This window comes from Scyliorhinus torazame, chromosome 6 (assembly GCF_047496885.1).
Source record: "Scyliorhinus torazame isolate Kashiwa2021f chromosome 6, sScyTor2.1, whole genome shotgun sequence".
Classification (NCBI taxonomy): Eukaryota; Metazoa; Chordata; class Chondrichthyes; order Carcharhiniformes; family Scyliorhinidae; genus Scyliorhinus; species Scyliorhinus torazame.
The window spans coordinates 94409966-94431328 of record NC_092712.1 but is presented as its reverse complement, the minus strand read 5'-3'; the positions used below and the strand labels follow the sequence as shown (position 1 = coordinate 94431328).

At 46.6% G+C, this 21363-nt stretch overlaps 1 protein-coding gene and 1 long non-coding RNA gene across 2 annotated transcripts in view; both read left to right on the top strand.

The window, feature by feature from the left end:
• Positions 1-17038: 17038 nt before the first annotated feature.
• On the top strand, positions 17039-18430 carry ptf1a (pancreas associated transcription factor 1a). The gene is made up of 2 exons (XM_072510195.1): positions 17039-17669; positions 17914-18430. Exons 1-2 carry the CDS (start codon positions 17066-17068, stop codon positions 18114-18116), a joined length of 807 nt encoding a protein of 268 aa, XP_072366296.1. The 5' UTR covers positions 17039-17065; the 3' UTR covers positions 18117-18430.
• A 1317-nt stretch (positions 18431-19747) lies between these two features.
• LOC140425723 (uncharacterized) overlaps positions 19748-21363 on the top strand; it is a 28869-nt gene continuing 27253 nt past the window's right edge. Inside the window, exon 1 of the long non-coding RNA XR_011947952.1 lies at positions 19748-19826. This is a non-coding gene — a long non-coding RNA (uncharacterized lncRNA). The remainder of the gene's footprint in view (positions 19827-21363) is intronic.

The following is a 21363-nucleotide window of genomic DNA, read 5'->3' as shown; positions in this document are numbered from 1 at the left end:
ATTCCCCATTTGTGGCCTGCTGGTTTATCTCTTTCCCTTTAAAAGTATCTTCTAACCATTCCTCTCCCCACCCACCCCCTGCTGTCTTGTCCTTACTTGCACCAAATGCCATTCACCCATCTCGCTGACTTCCATTGGCTCTCGTTTAAACTGCTTCAAATTTTAAATGATCATGCTTGCTGTCAAGACTCTTCTCCATGGCCTCATCCCTCCCTACCTGTGTAATCTCCTCCACCCTATAATCCTCCGAAATGCCTGCACTCCTCCATTTCGGGTCTGTGAAGCAACCTTGAATGTCATCACTCCACGATTGGCAGCTATGCCTTCAGCTGGTCAGACCCTAAGCTCTGGAATTGCTTTTCTAACCTTCTCCCTTTTCTTCCTCTTTCCTCATTTTAAGTCCGCCTGAAACCTAACTCTTTGACCAACCTGTTGATAAGCTATCTCCTTGCGCCACTCCGCCTACACTTCCTTGGGAATTTTACTTTACTAAAGGCACTTCACAAGTTGTTGTTGCATACTATGATTTCACCTTAAAACATTGCCGAGAACCTCCATGATAACATTCCCGTTGTTTTGGTAAGGAGCAATCAAATATACTCATACATTTCCTTCAGGCTACTGCGATGGGTTACGTAGAAACATCTTAAATCACCATAGTTCCATTTGATCATAGGTTGCTTTCCCCTTTGAGGGAGAGAGCTGACTGGTGGTGATTTAACCAGAGGATCACCACACCTCAGGCATGGGGCAAGATTGAGAAGGTGGGGGGCTTCATGAATAACCTCAGCTGAACCCACGCTGCAGGCCTCCCTCTATATCACAACCAGCTGACCAGCCAAGTGAGAAACATACACAGAAAATAGAAGCAGGAGGAGGCCAATCGGCCCTTCAAACCTGCCCTGCCAATCATTATGATCATGGTTGATCATCAAGTTCAATACCCTGATCCCACCTTCCCACCCACATCCCTTGACCCCTTTAGCCCCTAGAGCTAGATCTAATTCCTACAGCTCATATGGTTAAGTGAGGGACGACGTTCATAGGAATATGTTGGAAGGTCAATTATGGGGTTTCGTACATTTTACAAAATAATCTAGAGAATTTTACAATCTCAGGGTGCATTTCACTATGCAACAAAATTGTGATGCACACATCGATTGACCGATGTAGTAACATTTCCAATGTAGCCTTTGTAGTAACATTTCCAATTGCATACATTTCCCAGTAAACATTCAGCTGCATAATTAATGTCACCGACCGCTGTCGTAAAAAGCATGCGGATGGTTAAAATGTTTTGCCTAGTTTTTGGTCGGTTATACTGTCAGTGTATTCACAACATTGTGAACTCTGGTAGCTATCGAGCACTTCAAAGTGGTCAGCTTGCAAATGGGGTCTGACGCTCCTAACCCTACAATCACAGCTTGAGACCGTATTCACGTTTTCATGATCAAGTCGGGTCCCAAAACGTCTCAAGTGCTTCGACACAATAAATGCCTGATTGATGCAGCCTTAGCGGAAATATTTTCAAGCTGGGAAGCAACTGTTTGGAAATATTCGCTTCCAACGAGGTGAACGTCTGCTGAGCTTTCAGTGAGGGCTGGTGTGAGGGCCTGCTCCACACCCTGGACAATAAATCCCGGGGGGACAACAGTGCGTTTTGGAGCAGGGTCTGTCCTTGATACCATACACATGAAATTGATTCAGTTTTTGAGACGTTGCTTGTTACAAAAATCGTAATTTGTTTCTAAATTTTATCAATTTTAATTTTAAGAAATAAAAAATCTGACACAGAGATTCTTTTCAAATAATCTCCCATGTTTTAACCTCAAATGTATGTTTTTTTTGTATAAAACACAATTGATTGAAAGTTTCCAGTAAGAAATTTGTGAAGTCCTGGCTCCAATTTGACGTCTTCGACAGTTCCAATGATTAGACCCAGGCTCGACTAAACGGATCTGTTAAATTGGGGAAAGATCCGATGGTAATTAACCACATTTCGTCAATGAATGCCAGCCACGGCGATAAAGGGGTTAACCAGTAACCCGAAGAATGTTCCGCTTCCCTTCCAGGATGTGTCTCGGCTTTTCAGCTTCTCGCCATCTGGCCAGCTCCCGCGTTCGGTTCTGTCTTGTTAAACTTCTGCATTATGTTACATCAACATTTTAATGGAGGAGGGAGGATATCTCATTTTGTAAAAAAAGATGTTTGGGGTTGGAAACTAGTTCCGTTTGAAAGAGGGAGAACGCCCCTCTTTGTCAATGAAATGCATCCCCATTCTGTGCCCATTACCGCGTGAACAGGCTCATTGACTATTTGCAACCTGTTGGTTTTTACCGACACAGTATTGATCAGAGCCTCTGGTCACCGTGATGGATGATCCTGCTTCTGTTATCTATGCCCTCCTATGAAAACTTTACAGTTCACTCGGGTCAGTAGGTTGCTCATGTTTGTTGTAAAATATTTGTACCCTGGGTAGCGTTAAATAGGTGGATGTTACCAGCAATTAATTCGAGGTCATATAGTCCTGTTGGTCCAGGTCACTAGAGCAAGTGCATTGTGTTTGGTTTATTAAAAGCGAAGCGTCGCCTGAATCGCTCGACGAGCTGGGGACTGCTATTAGGACAAATGAGTGTCGGAGTGTGCTTCGAAGAGAGAGAGAGAAACAAGGAAAAGAGAAGGATGGAAACAAAAAAAAGAGAAAAATAACTGTAGGCAATGAGCAGGAATATCATTGCCCATCGACAAAGGCGACTAAACGGTGTCAGAGTTGACACATTCGTACTGTTGTCCCCCAGGACGTGATTTCAGAGGTTAATTAACATCACGACTATTAGCCGTAACTTTCCTAATGAATCCGACGTGCAAGTCCTCCTATCAGATACAGACTGTGAGACTTGCATTTCTAATGTCCGCTGGAAATGCAACAGATGCAATACCAACCTCAGCTAAATCTGAAAATAATAACATTCGTCCTCACCTCCTCCCTACAGCAGTGACCACACTTCAGAAGTGTTTTGTTCAGAGCTTTGTCGTGTGTTCCGTGGTCGACCTGAAAGGCAACTTACTTATAAACGGAAGTTGGGAGATTCTCTTCTGTGTTCAGAACCTCGTAACATCGCTCAGCTTTTAAACGAAAGTACCAATCACAACCCCACAAGCTATCCAATTGTTGTTTTCCTTTTTAACGTTGAGTGAGTTTAACATGTTTCTCCCTCCTAAGTTTGTTTCAAAATCAGGCAGTGGGCAACTCGAATTTGCAAATAAAAGTGAACAGAGAGCAGAGTCGGTGGAACAAATAGCACCCACCCTAATGCCTTTGACACTGGCCAAATAATAACTCCCACTGAACATGTGAGTTTCACTTTGGTTGTGATAGAAAACTTTCTGAAGCTGCAGCTGCTGGTGTTCCCCTATCTTTCAGTGTTCACTGCCTAAGGCAGTGTGCTGTAACCCAAAATTGCATTGGCGAACCTCATTTGTTTCTTTTATTATTAAGAACTATTTGAATGGACTGCATTGTTCCTATCAGCCCAAAGCACACAGATTGTCCTGGTCAAAGGCACCGATGACATCCTTTTTGACTGTGACACCGATCGCAGGGTTTAATTTCTAATTGCGCTCCTCAAATGCTCTGAGGCTTTTGATGCTGAAAACACTTCCATGTTACTACTGGGTCAACTCCGGTGTTACTGGCCTGTCTGAGAGTTCTGCCTCTCTCAGCATTGCCAATGATTCTGCTCTTGCTAATCATATCCATAAGCATGGAGCTCACTGTCATATGTGCGGTGAAGAAATCAAACTTAGGATCTCTCGACCATTACCTCAGAATGTTTCAACTTTCAACAACATAATAATTGTAATTAACACGAAGTTCCATTCAAAATCATCTCTATGTTCACTAAGTTACATTGGCTTCGGGTTCAGCAGAAACTTGATTTAAAAATTCTAATTTTTGTTTACAAATCCCTCCAGAACCCCGCCCCCAATCTCGGTCACCTCCTCCAGCCCTATCTCTGAAATCTCTGCGCTCCTCCAATTCTGGTCTCTTGCACATCCATGATTTCGATCACTCCACCATCGGTGGCTTGCCTTCAGCTGCTGAGGATCTAAGCTCCTGACTTCTCTCCTTAAGCCTCTCTGTCTCTCAGCCTTCCTTTCTTCCTGTAAGATACTTCTTAAACCCTACTGCTGACTAAACGTTTGGTACTCTGTCCTTATGTGGCTCAGTGTCACAGTTTGTTTGTTAACACTCCTGTGAAATACCGTTTTACTACCTTAAAAGCACTATAAATCCTCGAATCCTTCGGGATTTCAGACCAGCCAGATCTATTCCTGGGGAGGAGGGTGGACGCCCTTGCCTTGGCCTTCCTGATCGCCCGTCGTAGAATCCTGTTCGCTGGCGGTCAGCAGCACCCCAAAGCTGCAGACTGGCTGTCCAACCTCTCAAGAATCATTCGCATCAAATGAGAAAATCAAATTCGCATCGAGGTCAGACGACGGCTTCCACAGAACGTGGGAGCCATTCACCCAATTGTTCCGGGACCTGTTTAGTCAGGGGAAGAGCAAAGCATGAGTGGTGAGATAGACCGGGAGAGGGGGGGGGGGGGGGGGACGACAACAGCTAAACCTAAGAGGAAAGAAAGATGAACCACAGGAGGGGGGTGAGGGGGCAGAAGCGGGGGGGGGGGGGGGGGGGGGAGTGGAAAGAGACAGGGAACAATAGAGGAGAACCAGGGTGGTGGTGGGGGGGCAGAGAAATGAGAGCCGGAAGGAGGGTACGGGAAACGATTAGAAACATGGCATCTATAGGAATAGAGAACAAGGAGAATACAGGTGAAAGACGGGAGGAACGGCTGAAGCGGAGGTGAGCGCGAGACGACAACGGCAGCAAAATCTGTCCGGGAGAAGCTAGTGATAACACCAATACCAGACCCATTCGAGTATTACCCTTTGTAATTGTTTCTTCGGCACCCAAATGTATATCTACCTCCCCAGTCCGCCCCCCGCCCCCCCCTCCCCCCCCCCACAAACAGATGCCTACTTATGTGTTGTAAAAAATGTTGCCAATTGTACACAGTTGCTGCTGTTGAGCTGGTGCATAATACCTGACCAGTTACTTTATTTTATTTTTTATTTATTTTTTATTATTACTTTTTTGGGGGTATGTTTGTGTGTGCATTTCTCTTCAATATATATATATATCCTATTCTGTGTACATAACGGTAAATATACTTTGTTCAAAAACCCAATAAAAAATATTTATTTTTTAAAAAATCATCGAATCATAGAACCATAGAAAGGTTACAACACAGAAGGAGGCCTTTCGGCCCATCTTGTCCATGGCAGCCCGTGGACATCCAGATGACCTTTCTAATCCTACCTTCCTGCACCCGGTCCATAGCCCTGTAGCTTAGAGCACTTAAGGTGCAGATCCAGGTGCTTTTTGAAAGAGTTTAGAGTCTCTGCCTCCACCATCAACTCGGGCAGCGAATTCCAGGGTCCCACTACCTTCTGCGCAAAAAAGTTCTTCTTCAGTCTCCTCTACAGTTTCTGCCTCTTTCCTCTCTTGAATCTAAATCTCCTGGTTCTAGAATTCTCCACCAAGGGAAACAATTTTATCCTGTCCACTCTATCTTTTCCCCTCATAATTTTGTATACCTCAATTAAGTCACCCCTCAGTCTTCTTTGTTCCAAGGAGAATAACCCCAACCTACCAATCTCTCCTCATAGCTACACTTTCTAGCCCTGGCAACATTCTTGTAAACCTCCTCTGCACCCTCTCCAGAGCAATTACATTATTTCTGTAATGTGGTGATTAGAACTGCACACAATACTCCAGTTGTGGCCTCACCAGTGTTTTATACAATTTCAATATTATATCCTTACTTTTATATTCTATACCTCTGCCAATGGAGGAGAACATTCCATTTGCTTTCTTAACAACCTTATCTACTTTATCTGCTATCTTTAAGGACCTGTGTACTTGTACGCCAAGATCTCTCACTTCATCTACCCCTCTTAGTATATTCCCACTTATTGTGTATTCCCTATGACAGTGGGCTAAATAGCTGGCTTGCAATGCAGAACAATACCAGCAGCGCGGGTTCAATTCCCGTACCGACCTCCCCGAACAGGCACTGGAATGTGGCGACTAGGGACTTTTCACAGGAACTTAATTGAAGCCTACTTGTGACAATAAGTTTTTTTATTATTATCTTTATCGCCTATCCCAAAAGGTTAGTTCTGGTCACCACATTACAGGAAGAATGTAATTGCGATTATTGGGAGAGGGCGGTGAAGTGAGCTTGGGTGGAATACTCTTTCAGAGGGTCAGTGCAGACTCGATGGGCTGAATTATATCCTTCTGCATTGTTGAAATTTTATGATTCCACCAATCCATCTACATAATTCTGCAGATTCTGCAGATTGTAGCCATCCATTACTCGGCCAATCCTTTGTGGCATCTGTAAATTTCCTAATTGTGCTCCCCTGTTCATCTCCAAATTGTTAATATAAAACACAGACAGTAAGGGTCCCAAAACTGAGCCTTGTGGACAACCACTTGAAACAATTTTTCAATTGCAAGGGCAGCCATCAATTGTTTCCTGTTACTAAGCTAACTTTTTATCCAGTTCGCCACATTGCCCTGTATCCCTTGGGCTTTCACTTTCTTGCTCAAACTGCCATGTGGGACTTTGTCAAGCACCATGCTAAAATCCATGTACACAACATCCACTGGAGTACCTTCATCAACTCTTCTTGTCACTTCCTCAAGGAATGGACAATGTTGAAATAATTGTTATAATTGCTGTCATGTTGAAGCTATTTGGTGCAACATCTGTATCTAGTCTTTATTTTGTCTTCCTCCACAGGCTTACTGAACCAAATGTGCACTCTCAGTCTACTTCATGATCTATATGAGTATGATGGATGGAGCAGTGGAGCTGGATAGAGGGCCAGTGATAGGTGGAGATTGACAAAGGTGTGGACAGAAAGACAAATGGAATGTAAATGGAGGTGATCAAGGCTAAGAAGAGTGCCAATAATGAAACATTAAGAGATTAGAATGTGTTAATGGCAGAACAAAGGTACGCAGTGTGTCAAAGGGCAACTAGGAACAGGGTAGAAATGGCCCAATGGGGTGGGGGGAAACAATGATGAGGGAAAAATAAATTGATGGAAGAAATTAAAATAAATTTATCGAAATAAAAATGGGGTGAAGGTGGAGGAAAGAGTTCACACTCTGAAGTTGTTGAACTCAATGTTAAGTCTGGAAGGTTGGAACGTGCCTAATCGAAGATGAGGTGATTTTCCTCTTGTTTACGCTGGGCTTTATCGGAACATTGCAGCAGGCCAAGGATGGACATGTGGATGTGACAGCAGGATGGTGAGTTGAAATGGCAAGCGACTGGAAGGTCTGGGTCTTGCTTGCAAACAGACCGAAGGTGCTCTGCAAAGCGGTCACCCAGTCTGAGTTTACACGAGGGAGTGGAGGGATATTCTAAGGGTTTGTTCTGTTCAGTAGATTTCACAAAGAAGTTCAGAGGCTTGTAAAGTTGAACATGAACTGTTTATTGGTAACACATAACTTCACACATATGTACAAAGTATTGGCCAGACTCTGAGCTAACTCCATGCTTACCTCCACACAAATTTCTAGATCCTGTCGGCTCCATATCCGAACTGGTTTGCTCCATCTGCAAGAGTCCTGTCAAGTGACTTTTACATCACACTGTGGATGGTAATATTCTCCAGTCGAACATTAAACCTTGCTATACCAAACACCCTTATACTAAATCTCTCCCAAGCCTTTACCCAAATATTTACTTTACAAACTTTCTTTATGTACTGACCCTTCATCCCCCTCAAGTCGCTGGGTTTATAAATTCAGATAGTCTGGAGGCTTGACAATTCTTCCAGATCTTGTTCTGCTCACATTTGGAGGAGTGGTGAGTCAGTTGCTTTGGGAAAGCTTCGTATGTTTGATATTGAACTTGAATTATTCTGTGTTTCTGACACTTGGTTGACTCCATCTGATTCACCTTTGTGCTTCTCGGAGTTGAATCTTTCCTCATCAACAACCTATCTGATTTGTTCGGCACCATAGGCTTGTTCCATTCCTTCCACGGAAAATGTTCACTCAATTCATTCATAGAATTGACTCAGGCTTTCTTTTTCCGTGGGGTCCACCATGGTCTTCTTGGAAATGGATGTTTCAAAACTGAAAACTTATTTTCCACTTGATTCACAATTTCATCCAAATATTTGTTTTCCAAGCTTACAAATCTTTTCATTCAGCTTAGCAGCTATTCTGGTGTGTTCAGTTGTCTTTATTATAGAGTTATCTGCAAAACCCTTATCAAGCTTAACAACATCATCTGCGTATTCAGTTCCTTTCGAAATCTTTCTTCCATGGCCACTGACTCCTCCCCGGACTCATTCAATTCACTCATTAGATCTTGAATCTCTTTCTTAGAATTTTCCTTTACTGCTTTTAATCCTGGAGTTGCACTTCCCTACTGCACATCTTATGTTCTTCAGGTTGGATTGAAGTTCAAGAATTTAATCATTTTGATTGTTAATTCTGCAATGAACCCACAATTCTGATTCATCAGCAATTCCTTCTTCTGTTCCAGGCATTTTTCACAGCACTTAATAGAGACTTCTGATACTTGGAGCTTATCAAGTTCTAATTGAAGATCTATCTTTATTGAATTTGCTTCCATGAGTTTATCATTTAGACATTCAAGTCCAATTTGAAGTGTTTTACTTCCTGTGAGCTACATTCCAGTGTGTTAATTACTTTCCATTAGGAAACTCATCTTTCATCCATGAACGTTGGTTCTCTGCACTGAACATCTTTTCCTTAGCAGAGCCTAATTCCTTAGCAGAGCCTACTCCATTCTGCTGTTCAAGGCAAACTTCATTTCTTTGTGTTGCTGGAGGATTATGTACTACTTTCACATTTGATCTGGAAGGACAATGAGCTGTTCTTTCAACTATTTTCTTGTTGACTTCTTGCCAAATCAAATTGTATCTCAGTGCATTGCTTTGTCACTACTGATAGTTCTAATGCAGATTTTCCTGAAGTAGTATTCAACAACTTTTTCATGACTTCATGTTTTTCCAGATGTATGTATTTATCTTTCAAGGTAGCAAGATCTTGAAGTACTCGTCCTGCCTGCTTTTGTGCCTGGCTGTACTTCTGGCTGCATTCTTCCAATTCCGTCGATTTTCTAACAATGAAATTCAGAGTTATTATTTCCTCCTCATGTTTTTCTGGAGGTACATACTGCATCGGCACACAATTCAGATTTTTGTTGAATGCATTCATTACAACATTCAAATTTGTTGTTTCTTTCAAAACCTCCTTGTACCATTGTGATGCCTCAGAAATTTGTTTGTTTAGACAGTGAACGGTTTGGTTCATTGAATACTTTAGTTTAGCATGTATGTTCAAAGGTACACATTCTGCTTGAACCTTGTGTTTCAAGTCTTTCAATTCAACTTAGTTTGGACCAAGGTTGTAATTGGTCCTGGCCAAATCCAAACTGAGCATCAGTGAACAGGTTATTGCTGTGCAAGTGTTGCTTATAGCACCATTGACAACACTTTCCATCCCTTTGCTGATGATCATGAGTAGACTGATGAGGAGGTAATTAGCTGGGTTGGATTTGTCCTGCTGTTTGTGTACAGGACATATCTGGGCAATTTTCCACATTGTTGGGTAGATGCCAGTGTCGTAGCTGAACCAACACTGCTTGGCTAAAGGTGCAGCTAGTTCTGCAGCACATGTCTTCAGTACATGGGGACGGAACAGGTACACAGTGGTTATCACTGTTGCTTCACAGCGCCAGGGTCCCAAGTTCGAATCCCGGCTTGGGTCATTGTCTGTGCGGAGTCTGTACGTTATCCCCGTATCTGCATGGGTTTTCTCTCGGTGCTCTGGTTTCCTTCCACAGTCCAAAAATGTGCAGGTTAGGTGGACTGGCCATGCTAAATTGCCCCTTAATGTCCAAATGTTAGAAGGACTATAGGGGTAGGGCGGGGAGTGGGCCGAGATGGAATGCTCTTTCAGAGGGTCGCTCTGAAAGACTCGATGGGCTGAATGACCTCCTTCTGCATTGTAGGAGGCTGACCCAGAGGGTGGTAGAAGTATTTAAAGTGGAGGTGGATAAATATTTGATAGATCGAGGAAAGAGAGAGGGCTGTGGGGAAATAGCATAGGAAAGGAGTTGAGGCTGGCATAGATCAGTCATGATCTTATTGAATGTGGGGCAGGCTTGAAGAGCCTGGTGGCCTGCTCCTGCTTTTAGTTCATGTGCTCTTGTGCAGAGATTCTCTGATTCTATGACAGCGCTTCTAATGTCATGATGTCTTCCTCGCAATCTGCCTGCTCTGCAGTGAGCAAGAAGGCTCTGGAGATGGCATCAGCCAAGTACAGCTCCTTACCAGGTTTGTAGACGATGCTGAGAATGTAATGTTGCAGCTTTAGCATCATGCTTTGCAGCCGTGCAGCTGCAGCGTGTAGAGGCTTTTTTAAGATAGTTATCAGAACTGATGATCAATTTCAACAGTTGCAGACTGACCATATATGAAGACACCTGTGCACAACGAGTCTCAGTGTCAGTGAGCGCCCTTGAAGGAAAGGTTGTTGGTCTTCCATTCTGGATGCAGACTGCACCAAGTCCGTGCTGGGAAATATCTGCTGATATAAGTACGGCTGTCCAAATGTCAAAGTATTGTAGCACCGGTGGGGTTGCGAGTACTTGTTTGAGTCTGTTGAAGGCCGCTCTTGCCAGCACCATTCAGCATCCTGGTAGAGAAGTTGATGAAGAGGTCCAGTGACCATACTATAATACAGAATAAACTTAGAAAGATAACTTGTCATACTAAGAAAGTGATGTAGGACATGTTTGTCCACAGAAATGGTCATCCGACTTGCTGGATCAGGCTTTACACTATCAGCTCAGAGCAGATGGCCCATGTAAGGAACCTGGATGATACTGAATCTGCATTTTGCAGCATTAAGCTCGAGCTATATGGTCCTGATTTTATCAAGGACGAGTCAAAGATGTGAATCATGTTCTTTCATAGTTCGACCCCAAACCAGGATGCCATCAACAATGATTTTGCAGGGTTGGCATGCAAAGAGTTGCTCTATGCACCGCTGGAAGATCTCACTGCCAGTGGAGATCCCATAGGGCATATGAAGAAAACAATACTGGAGACATGAATGTGGTTAGTTCAGCGGATTCTTCATCTAGCGGGATCTGCCAGAACCCACATTTCGCATCGAGAATGCTGAGCACCTTGGCATTTGTCGTGCTCCACTTTATTCATAGGGTGATGAGGTCTGAGCAGTGCCTTGTTTAAGTACACTGGACCAATGCATACCCTGACTGTGCCATCTTCCTTTACTCTGGCCATCATTGCTGAAACCCATTCTGTGGCCTCATCTACAGAAGGTATAACACCAAGTGCTGACATCTGATCCAGCTCATTAACTACTTTCTACTTCATGGCCACTGGTACTCTTCTCAGAGCACAGAAGGTTGGTGGTGCCGAATCACCTGGTCCCTGGCGCTGTGAAGCAATAGTTATAACCACTGCTACCGTGCCGTCCCTATCCCCTCTCCCTCTCTCACATTCTCTCTCTCCCTCCAACACGTACCCTCCCTCTCTCCCTCCATCAAATACCCTTTCTCCTTCCTTTCCTGCCCCTACATTTCTCTCCCTCCCTCCCCGATTCACTCCTTCCAGCTCTGCCTCCCTCTCTGTTCACTGCCTCCCTTTCTCTGTCTACCACCCAATCCCTCTGTTCCTTTCTCCCTTCCACTCCTTCTCTCCCTGCCTCTGGCTCTCCCTCTTTACCTCCCATCCAACCTCTCTCCCCTCTCCCTCCACTTCACTCCCTCTCCCTTTTCTCTCACTTCTACTCACCTATCTCTATCAGTTCACTTTCCTTTCCTCCCTCCGACCCCTCCCAATCTCCTTCCTTTTCCCATCCCATCCTAACACCTCCTTTGTTCCGTTCATTCCATTCATTCCACTCCCTCCCATTCTCCTCCTTCCATCCCTCCCCTCCACCCTACATCTCCCTCCCTCCTCTTCCAATTTTCCACCTCCCTCAACATCCCACTCTCTCCCTCCCCTCACCTTCTTCCCCTGTCCCTGTCTGTCCCTCATGCTGCCTCCCTCCCACTCTCCCTCCCTCTCTTCCTTCCATTCCCTCCCACTTCCACCCTCCATCGCTCCCCCTCCACCCTCCCCTTCAATCCCTCCCACTCCCCATAATCTTCCCTCCCTATGCTCCACGCCCCTCCCTCCCTCCCTCCTATCCCACTCCCTCCCTTCAAAGACCTGCTCTCCCCATTCCTCCCTCCCACCCCCATTGCCCTTGCTCACACCTCCCACATTGTCTTCCTCATCCTTCCTGCCCCATTCCTCCCTTCCCTCAGTCCTCCCCCTCTCTCCACTTCTCACTCTCTCCCCCTTTCCCTTACTCTCTCCCACTCCCCTAATGCCACTCCCATCCCTATCTCCCTCCATTTCCTTTCTCTCTCCCTCCGCTTCCCTCCCATGCTCCTCTCTCTCTCATTCCCCTACATTCTCCCCCTCTCTCTATCCCTGCAGTCTCCCCCCTCTTTGCCCCTCTCCCATCCCTCTCCTTCAAACTCACTCTCTGCCTCCCTGTCCTCCTCACCACATTCTCTGACACTCATTCCCCCCACTCCCATTTTGCCTCTCCATCCCTCCCAACTCTCCCACCCTCGCCCATTCTCTCCCTGCCTTTGTCTCTACCTGTCCCTACCCCTCGCTCCTTCTCCCCTCCCAATATCACCCTCCCTCTCTACCACTCTTCCTCTCTCCCACTCACCCCATCTTGCTCTCTCAATCGCTCCATCTCCTTCCATCCATCTCTCTGCCTTCTAATTCCTCCCATTCCGTCCTGTTTCTCTCCTCTCCCTTTGCCTCCGCTTCACCCTGTCCCTTGCTCATCTCTCTCTCCCTTTCTCTCACCTGCCCTCATCCTCCCTCTCCGCCAACCCTCCCTTTCCCTCTCTCCACCCTCTCCCTCTTTCACCCCTCCTCCTCCCTCTCTCACCTCCTTCTTCCACTCTCTCCTCTTCTCTCCTTCCTTTCTCCATCTCTCATCCCATCTCTCCTTCCTCCCTCTCTCTCATCCACTTCCTCCCCATCTCTCTTACCTGTCTTCCTCCCACTCCACACTTCCTCTTCCCCTCTTTCTTCTCTCCATCCTCACTCTATCCTCTCCCTTGTTTCTGCCCTACTCTCCTTCTCACCCCTTCCTTCATCCCCTCTCTCCCATCTGCCTCCCTGTCTCTCCCAACTGATCGTCCCACCCCTCACTCACCCTCACCCTCTCCCCTTCCTTTACTTCCCTCTCCCCTCCCCTTATCCCCTCTTTCCCTCCCCCCTCTCCCCTCCAAACCCTACCCCCTCTTTGCCTCCCTCTCTTTTGCGACATCTCTCCCTCATCTCCCTCCCCCTCTCTCTCCTCGTTTCCTCCTTCCCTTCTTTCCCTCCCACTTCCTTGCCTTTCCCTTCCCTCCCTCTCTACCTCTTTACTTCCTCTCCCTTTCCCCTCTCTCCCCTCCCCTTCCCCCTTTGCTTCTCTCCTCATCTCCCTCTCTCCCCTTTTTACCTCCCCCTCTCTCTCCTCTTTCCTTCCACTCTCCATCTCTCCCTCTCTCTTTACACTTATCCCTCTCCCCACTTTTCCTTCCACTGCCCCACTACCCCCTTTCCCCCTCGCATTCTTTACCCTCACCCCTTTTCTTCCCTCCCCCTCTTTACCTTTACCCTTTTTCTTCCCTCCCCATCCCCGCCCCACTCCTCTTCCTTCCCCTTCTCCCCACTCCTCTCCCTTGAACTCTCCTGTCCCCTCCACCTACTCGCGCTCCACCTCCCCTTCTCCTGCTCTCATTCCTCACCCCTCCTCTCCCAATCCTACCCCTCCTTTCTCCCCTCATCCCTTCCTCTTCTCTCTCCCTCTATCCTCCTCTACTTCCCCTCATCTCCCCTCCTCCTCTCCATCTTTCCCCTCCTCCTCCTGTCATCATCCTCTTTCCCTTCCTCCCATCATCCTCCTCCCCTCCTCCCCTCCCCTTCCTCTTCCCTCCTACTCTCCCTTCCTCCTGCTCCTCCAACCTGACTCCCCATCCTCTCTCCTCCTACTCTCTCCCTCCACCTCCTCTCCTCTTACCCTACTACACATCTCCTCATCCCCTATTCCCCTCCTCGCCCCTCCTCCAACCTCCCCTCCCATCCTTCTCTCTCCCTCCCCTCCACCCCATTACCCTCCTCACTCCCCTCCCCTTACCCCCTCCTCCTCTTCCCTTCTTCTCCCTCCTTGCCTTCCCCTCTGCCTCCTCCTCCCCTCCACCTCCTCTGCTTCCTCTCCTGCCTGCACCACCAACCCCTCTCCACCTCCTCCCCCTCCCCTCCACCTCATCCCTTCCTCTCCCTGTCCTGTTCCTCCTCCTCCTTTTCATCCCCTCCTCTCCTCTGCTCCTCCTCCTCCCTTCCCTTCCTCCTTTCCCCTCCTCCAATTTTCCCATTCATTCCCCTCCTACTCCTCCTCCTATTCCTCGCCTCCTCCCCTCCTTTTCCCCATCTTTGTCCCCTCTTCCACCTCTCCTTGCCCTCGTCTCCCCCAATCCTTTCTCCCTCCTTGCCCCCCTCCTCTCCTCATCTCCACATTCTCCATCTCTGTCTTTCCTTTCCCTCTCTATCCCCTCCATTCTTTCTATTGCCCCTCCTCATTTCCCTCCCCTCCCCTGCATCCCCTCACCCCTTTTTCTTCCCTCCCCATCCCTTCCACCTCTCCCCTCTTCTGTCCCCCTCCTCCGCTTACCCCTTCTCCTCCTCTTCCCTCCTCTGCTCCTCTTTCCTCCTCCACTTCCTCCTATCTTCCTCCACTCTCCTCTGCTTCCCGTCTCCGCCTCCTTTCTCCTCATTCATCGCCTCCCTCTTTCCCACCTATATTCCTACTCCACACTTCCAGCTTCTCTCATTCATCTCTTCTCCTCTCCCCTCCTCCACTCTTCCCCACCACCCCACCTTCCCGTCCTGCTCCTCCTGCCCTCCCACTCTCCCTCCTCCTTCAACTCTCCCCTCCTCCCCTCAATTCCCTCCTTCTCCCCTTTCTCCATCTCCATCCTTCCCTCTTTCCTCCTCCTCCCCCTCCTCCACCTCCCCTCCGCAACCCTCTCCACCACTCTCTTTTTTGTCTTCTCCCGTCCACTTTTCCCCTCCCCTCCTGGAGCCCTCCCCTTTCACCCCTCCTCCCCTCCTCATCTGCCCCCTCTCCCCTCCTCTCACCCCCCTCCTCCTCCCCTCCCCATCTGTTCACACTCCCCTCTCCCTCCCCTTATCCCATCTCCCATACAGCTAAACCCGCTCCTCTCCTCCCTCTCACCTACCCCTCCTCCTCTCACCACCCCTCCTCCTGACCCCTTCTCTTCTCTCCTTCTCATCCCTCATCCTCTTCCCCTCCTCCTCTCCCCACTCCTCCTCCCCATCCTCTACCACCTCACTCCTCCTCTCCAATCCGCCTTCACCTTTCTCCCCGCCTCTCCTCCCACGTCTCCTCCACCTCTTTTTCCCCTCTCCTCCACTTCCTCCCCTCCTCTCCTTCCTGTCCTCCGTTATCCTCCTCCACCCACCTCTTCTCCCCCTCCACCCCCCCCTCCCCTTCTGCCTCCTCCCCTGCCACCCTCACTTCCTCCCTCCTATCCCCCTCCCTCCTGCACCTCCTCCACCTCTCCTCCACCCTCCTTCCCTCCTGCCCCTCCTCCACTCCCCCTCCCTCCTTCCCTCCCTCCACCCCAACCTTCGGCCTCTTCCTCCATCCACCTCTTCCCACACCCTCCTCCTCCCTCCCTCCTCCCCCTCCTCCTGCACTCCCATCTCCTCTCCCTCCTTCCATCCAGCTCTCCCTCCTCCTCCTCCTCCGCCCTCCCTCTCCTTCCCTGCCCCGCCACCCCCTCCCCCCATCCCACCCCATCTCCTCCCTCTCTCCCCCTCCTTCCTCCCCCTTCTCCCCATTCCTTTCTCTCTCCTCCCCTTCCTCCCTCCTCCTTATCCTCTCTCCTTCCTTCACCTTCTTCACTCTCTCCTCCCCTCCACCCCAACCTCCACCCACTTCCTCTCTTGCCCACCCTCTTCCTCGCCTCCTTCCTCCCCTTCTTCCCTCCCTCCTCCTCCTCCGCCCATCTCCTCCCTCTTCCCCTCGTTCCATCCATCTCCCTCCCCCTCCCCCTCCCTTCTCCCTCCCACACCATATATCCCACCCCCTCCTTTCCTCCTCCACCCCCTCCATCCGTTCCACCCCACCTCCTTCCCTCTATCCCACTCCTTCCTCCACCTCATGCCACTTTCCTCCCTTCCTCCTCCCCCGTCCCCTCCTCCCTAACTCCTTCCTCCCCTCAGTCTCCTACCCCATCCCTCCTTCTCCCCTCCTCTGTTCCTCCCTCAGTTCTCCCCCTCCATCCCACTCCGCCCATCTCGTCCTCCTCCTCCTCAACCCCTTCCTCCCTCTCCCCTCCTCAGTCCCTCCCTGTTCCCTTCTCCTCCCTTCCCTCAGACTCTCCTCCTCCCTCCCTGTTCCCTTCCCCCCTCAGACCCTCCTCCACCTCCCTGTTCCCTTCCCCCTCAGACCCTCCTCCCTGTTCCCCTCCCTCAGACCCTCCTCCTCCTCCCTCAGTCCCTCCTCCTCCCTGTTCCCGTCCCCTCCCTCAGACCCCACCTCCTCCTCCTCCCTCAGACCCCACCTCCTCCTCCTCCCGGCCCCTCCCTCAGACCCCACCTCCTCCTCCTCCCTCTCCTCCCTCAGACCCTCCTCCTCCTCTCCCCCCCCCCCCTCCCCTCCTCCGCGGCGGCTCCCGGGCTCGCTGCCAGCCTGCTCTCTGATTGGTTGGCCGGGTGGCCGGGCGGCACGCGCCGCTCCGTGTCCTATAAGAGGCCTCGCGTGCCGCCCTGGCGGGTCACTCACGAGCGCCCAGCGCCACCTCGGCTCCGGTTACCGGGCAACACCATGGAGACCGTGCTCGAGCAGCTCACCGGCATCGACACCTTTGCGGCTGCCACCTACTTTGATGATGAAGATTTCTTCACGGAGCAGGCGGCCCGGGATCACCTGGACACGGACGGGTTCCTGGAGCACGATGTGGATTTTCTGAGCAGCCAGATTAGCGAATATTACAAGGAGAGCAGAGCGGTTCCCGACACCGAGCACTGCGACTCGGGCATCCTCTCCTTCACATCGTCCTCATCGCCCTTTTCCTTCGACTGCCCGGACAGCACGTCTGAGGTGTCGCCCCAGCTCAAAGGGATCGAGGGCGCTGCGAAAAGACGCAGGAGGATCCGCTCAGAAGTTGAAATGCAACACCTTCGGCAGGCTGCAAATGTCCGGGAGCGCAGACGCATGCAGTCTATCAACGATGCATTTGAAGGTCTCCGAACTCACATACCTACGCTACCTTATGAAAAACGACTTTCAAAAGTTGATACCCTCCGATTGGCAATCGGTTACATTAACTTCTTAACCGAGCTTGTTCAATCCGATATGCCCTTAAGAAATCCAAACAGTGATTCTGCAATTCAATCTAAAAAAGTCATCATCTGTCACAGAGGTGCAAGTAAGTGCATCTGATGTGTTTCAATACAGTAGCACATTTGTAAATAGTTAGCTTGTGGCTTTCAGCATATATCTTGACTATTGCACTGTAAAGTCAAAGGTGTGCCATTTTAATGTATTGCCACATTGTTGTGTTTCGGCTAAAATAATGCTGTCAAAAATGCAAAGGTGTTTATAGAATAAATGTCTGATGTTTAGTTTTCTTTTTGGTACAGTGTATTTACATCTTGTGTTTTCTCTTCCAGGGTCGCCATCACCAAATGACCCAGACTATGGGTTGCCTCCTCTCGCAGGGCACTCCTTGTCGTGGACTGATGAGAAACAGCTTAAAGAACAAAACATCATCAGGACAGCAAAAGTGTGGACTCCTGAAGATCCCAGAAAATCTAATAGCAAATCATGTGTAAACAACATTGAGAACGAGCCACCTTTTGACTTCGTCTCATAGTTCGCAATTCAGTGCAGGGACTTAAATAATCAATCATGTTTATTTAATGAAAATTAATATATTATGAAATGGAATTGTTGATATGAAATCTAGAGTATATGGATGTGTAAACCGAGGAACCGTTAATTTATATATTTATTATTTGAAATACGTTTTACGTAAAATATGCCTAATTTATCAAATTATGTGCCAATTAACTTTCTAATGTTAATATTTTCTACAATGTTTAATCTAACAGTACATTATTTCCTAAGGTTTTTCTAGTGAATATTTTTCTATATATAACAATTAATTTATTGTAATATATATCTTTGGTGCTAAATAAAATCATGAATGAAATACACACTTTTTTTATTGGTATCAGGTAGTTTCAGAAATTGTGCAAATCACATTGCTTCAGGTCAATGTTGTAACGAAAAAAATTACCTTCAATCCGTGGAGATGTTCCAATCTCTGACATTGCATCTGTCTGCAATAAAATGAAATTCATTGCTGAACAAATCCAAGCGTTATTACACTCACCGCCTTAAAATTATCTAAATTGTTACTTACAATTCATGGATAGTTAGTGATTCTGTCCAGAAGCGCGCGATCACATAAACAAAAAAACAAACCAGTAAAAGCAATGCTAAGTTTTGATGGATCAAGTTGAATATTTTCAATGGCTTATTTCTATTATTCCCTAGAAATTGCAATCCGTTCTTATATTACATATTCTCATTTGCGAAAATAATGATTCAAAAGCTATTGTATCATAACACTATCTAGAGCAGTGCAGAATATGCATAACTGCACAGGCTCAAAAATGCAGAAAAAGTTGTAAACATTGTAGTGTTCAATGATTTCCATGACGTGTTGAGAGCCCGCTGTCAATCAAACTCCACAAACACCAGATAAATATAAAGCAGTACAATGCACCATACTGGAATAATAAATTAATATATCAAGTGTATCTAATTAGGAATACAGTAATGATGTCATTAAATGCAAAATTGTTCTAAAATCAGCCGAACGAGTCGCCACGATAGCATTCTAGCAGAATACCAAAATAACGTTAGCAGTCTTTCATTCATTTGAATGTAAAATAATACAACTTTTTCGAGGAATTGCATTATAATTGGCTTGGAATGTCTGAAATCATATTAGAACATCCACAGACAGAAATTATCAAAGATAATAGAATAATTCAGTAAAGTCACGTTTTATTTTCCGTTCGTGGGGCATTTTTTGTATGTTGAATGAACAACAATTTATGTGGGTTTAAACGTAGCTGAATTCTTTTGTATGCACCTTACAGACGAATACCCCGTTACCTCTACAGCGTTGTGAAATTCTAAATGAATAAAGCCTGGTGACTTTTTTTGTTTGTTATCATTCCAGTCTGCTGTACGACCAGTCGTTCATTTTGTCCTTTTTTACAAAGAGGAATAAAGTCCTAAGAGAACCATGACAAACCCCCGTTCCCATTTACTTGCAGCCTTGCCTGGTGCTGAACTGTGCAGGTGCTTGAGAAGGAAAATTTCCCGTGGTACTCAGCCTGTGCCCCAGCTTCTCCCGCGGTTCTGACGTCAGCGAGCAGCCTCTCAGGGGTTAAAGTGATAGCAGGAGCCCAGGCAGATGCCCTGGTTAGACCTGCACATGCACATTGCCAATGCAATGATCCCCACAGATTTGGGAAACGGTGTGCCAAAGCGGATGGGAACTCTGACTGTAAGCAAATGTATAATTATTCTTTTTTATTGAACATATTCGAACAGCAGTTGCTGCAGATTTCTTATTTGACCTGTCAAACAGCTTGGGACATTTAGCCGGTATATGTCAATTCATGCATCAATTTACCTCAGTTTCTTCACTTAATATATCTTTTGTAATAAATAATAAAACGTGCATAAATATAAATAACTCTACTGTCATTAAATACGTAACTAAGATCATTTGCAGCACTTAGCAATAAAACATATCAACTGAAAATATTAAATAATTATTTTAATGATCTAATTACATTATATTCCTTAATAAACAAATACTTTCAAATCTGATGCCAACTCAATTAAACATTAGAAAGTACTAATTAGATTTCTGTATTTTGTAGACATTGTAAATTTACAGCTGATTTGCCATTGTGGTGATGCATTTTTTAAAGCTTTACATCCCTTGTTTAGGTAGCACCTTTTCATTTGCTTTCCTCTGTTTGTCTGAATACAATGCCCCAAAGCATCCTTTAGTATTGTGTAGATCAAGCGGAAGACTAGGTCCTCATATATAAAACACTCGGGTCTCTATCTTGTCACTCTCATGTCTTGCTTCAGCTAGTGTTTCTAACTGTGATTCTTGAGAATGACAGCTTCTCATTGACTTTCTGATCAACACTTACTGTTGACGCTAAAGTAATCTTAAAATGAAAAAAAAACCCAGACAAGTAGATTTGTTGAATATATATGATTGGAATGTTAAGTTAAAAATGGGCAGAGGGAATGAAGGGATACCTTATGCTTAATGGAAAGGTTTGGATATCCAATTTTGCTGGCTAGCAAACGTTACTTGTTATGGTAGCTATGCGCTTGTAGGCAGTCGCCATTGATAGTCTTTCGGTGACTTTATTACCAGTGTCCCGGGTGTTTCGCCAAAACACACAGCCCAAGTTATATGTTGTTAAAATTGTCCAATTTGCAAAGAAATTCGGAGAGAGAGCGTTTGGAAAAAGTTGTCTGCTGGGCATTTTGCAAGTCTGCAGTGATTCTGTTCAAATTAGCTAGCAAGCTGTTACTATAAGTCCAAAAAATATATCTTCTAAATGTTTAAAAATGCTCTTTATATCAATAAAGCAGAAGTTAAAAATATCGAAAGGCACTAACAAAGGCAATGCGCATAAAAACGTAACCCAGGGACACTGCTAGCTTGCCTCGCCAACCTTCCCAGGGTGTTAGTGGTGCTTGGGCTATGGCCATGAGCCAACAACATTTAGGTTGTCAAACATTTCAGATGTACAAACTCATCTCCTTTTTTTTATATAATCTATCTTCCTGTGACATCGAATACCAGCTGTGAAATAGAAATGATCACCATTGAATTCTCTCTGGTAAAACTCGTGGGTAAATTTTTGTTTCCAACGATCGTGCAGCTTATGGTAATCGCTGGAAATAATTCTACAACAAATTGCATTTTATATATCTGGAATCATTCGTATGAAACGATTCCCACGACGGGATGTGAGGCTGGCCAACAGGTGTTCGGATTTGGCCGAAGC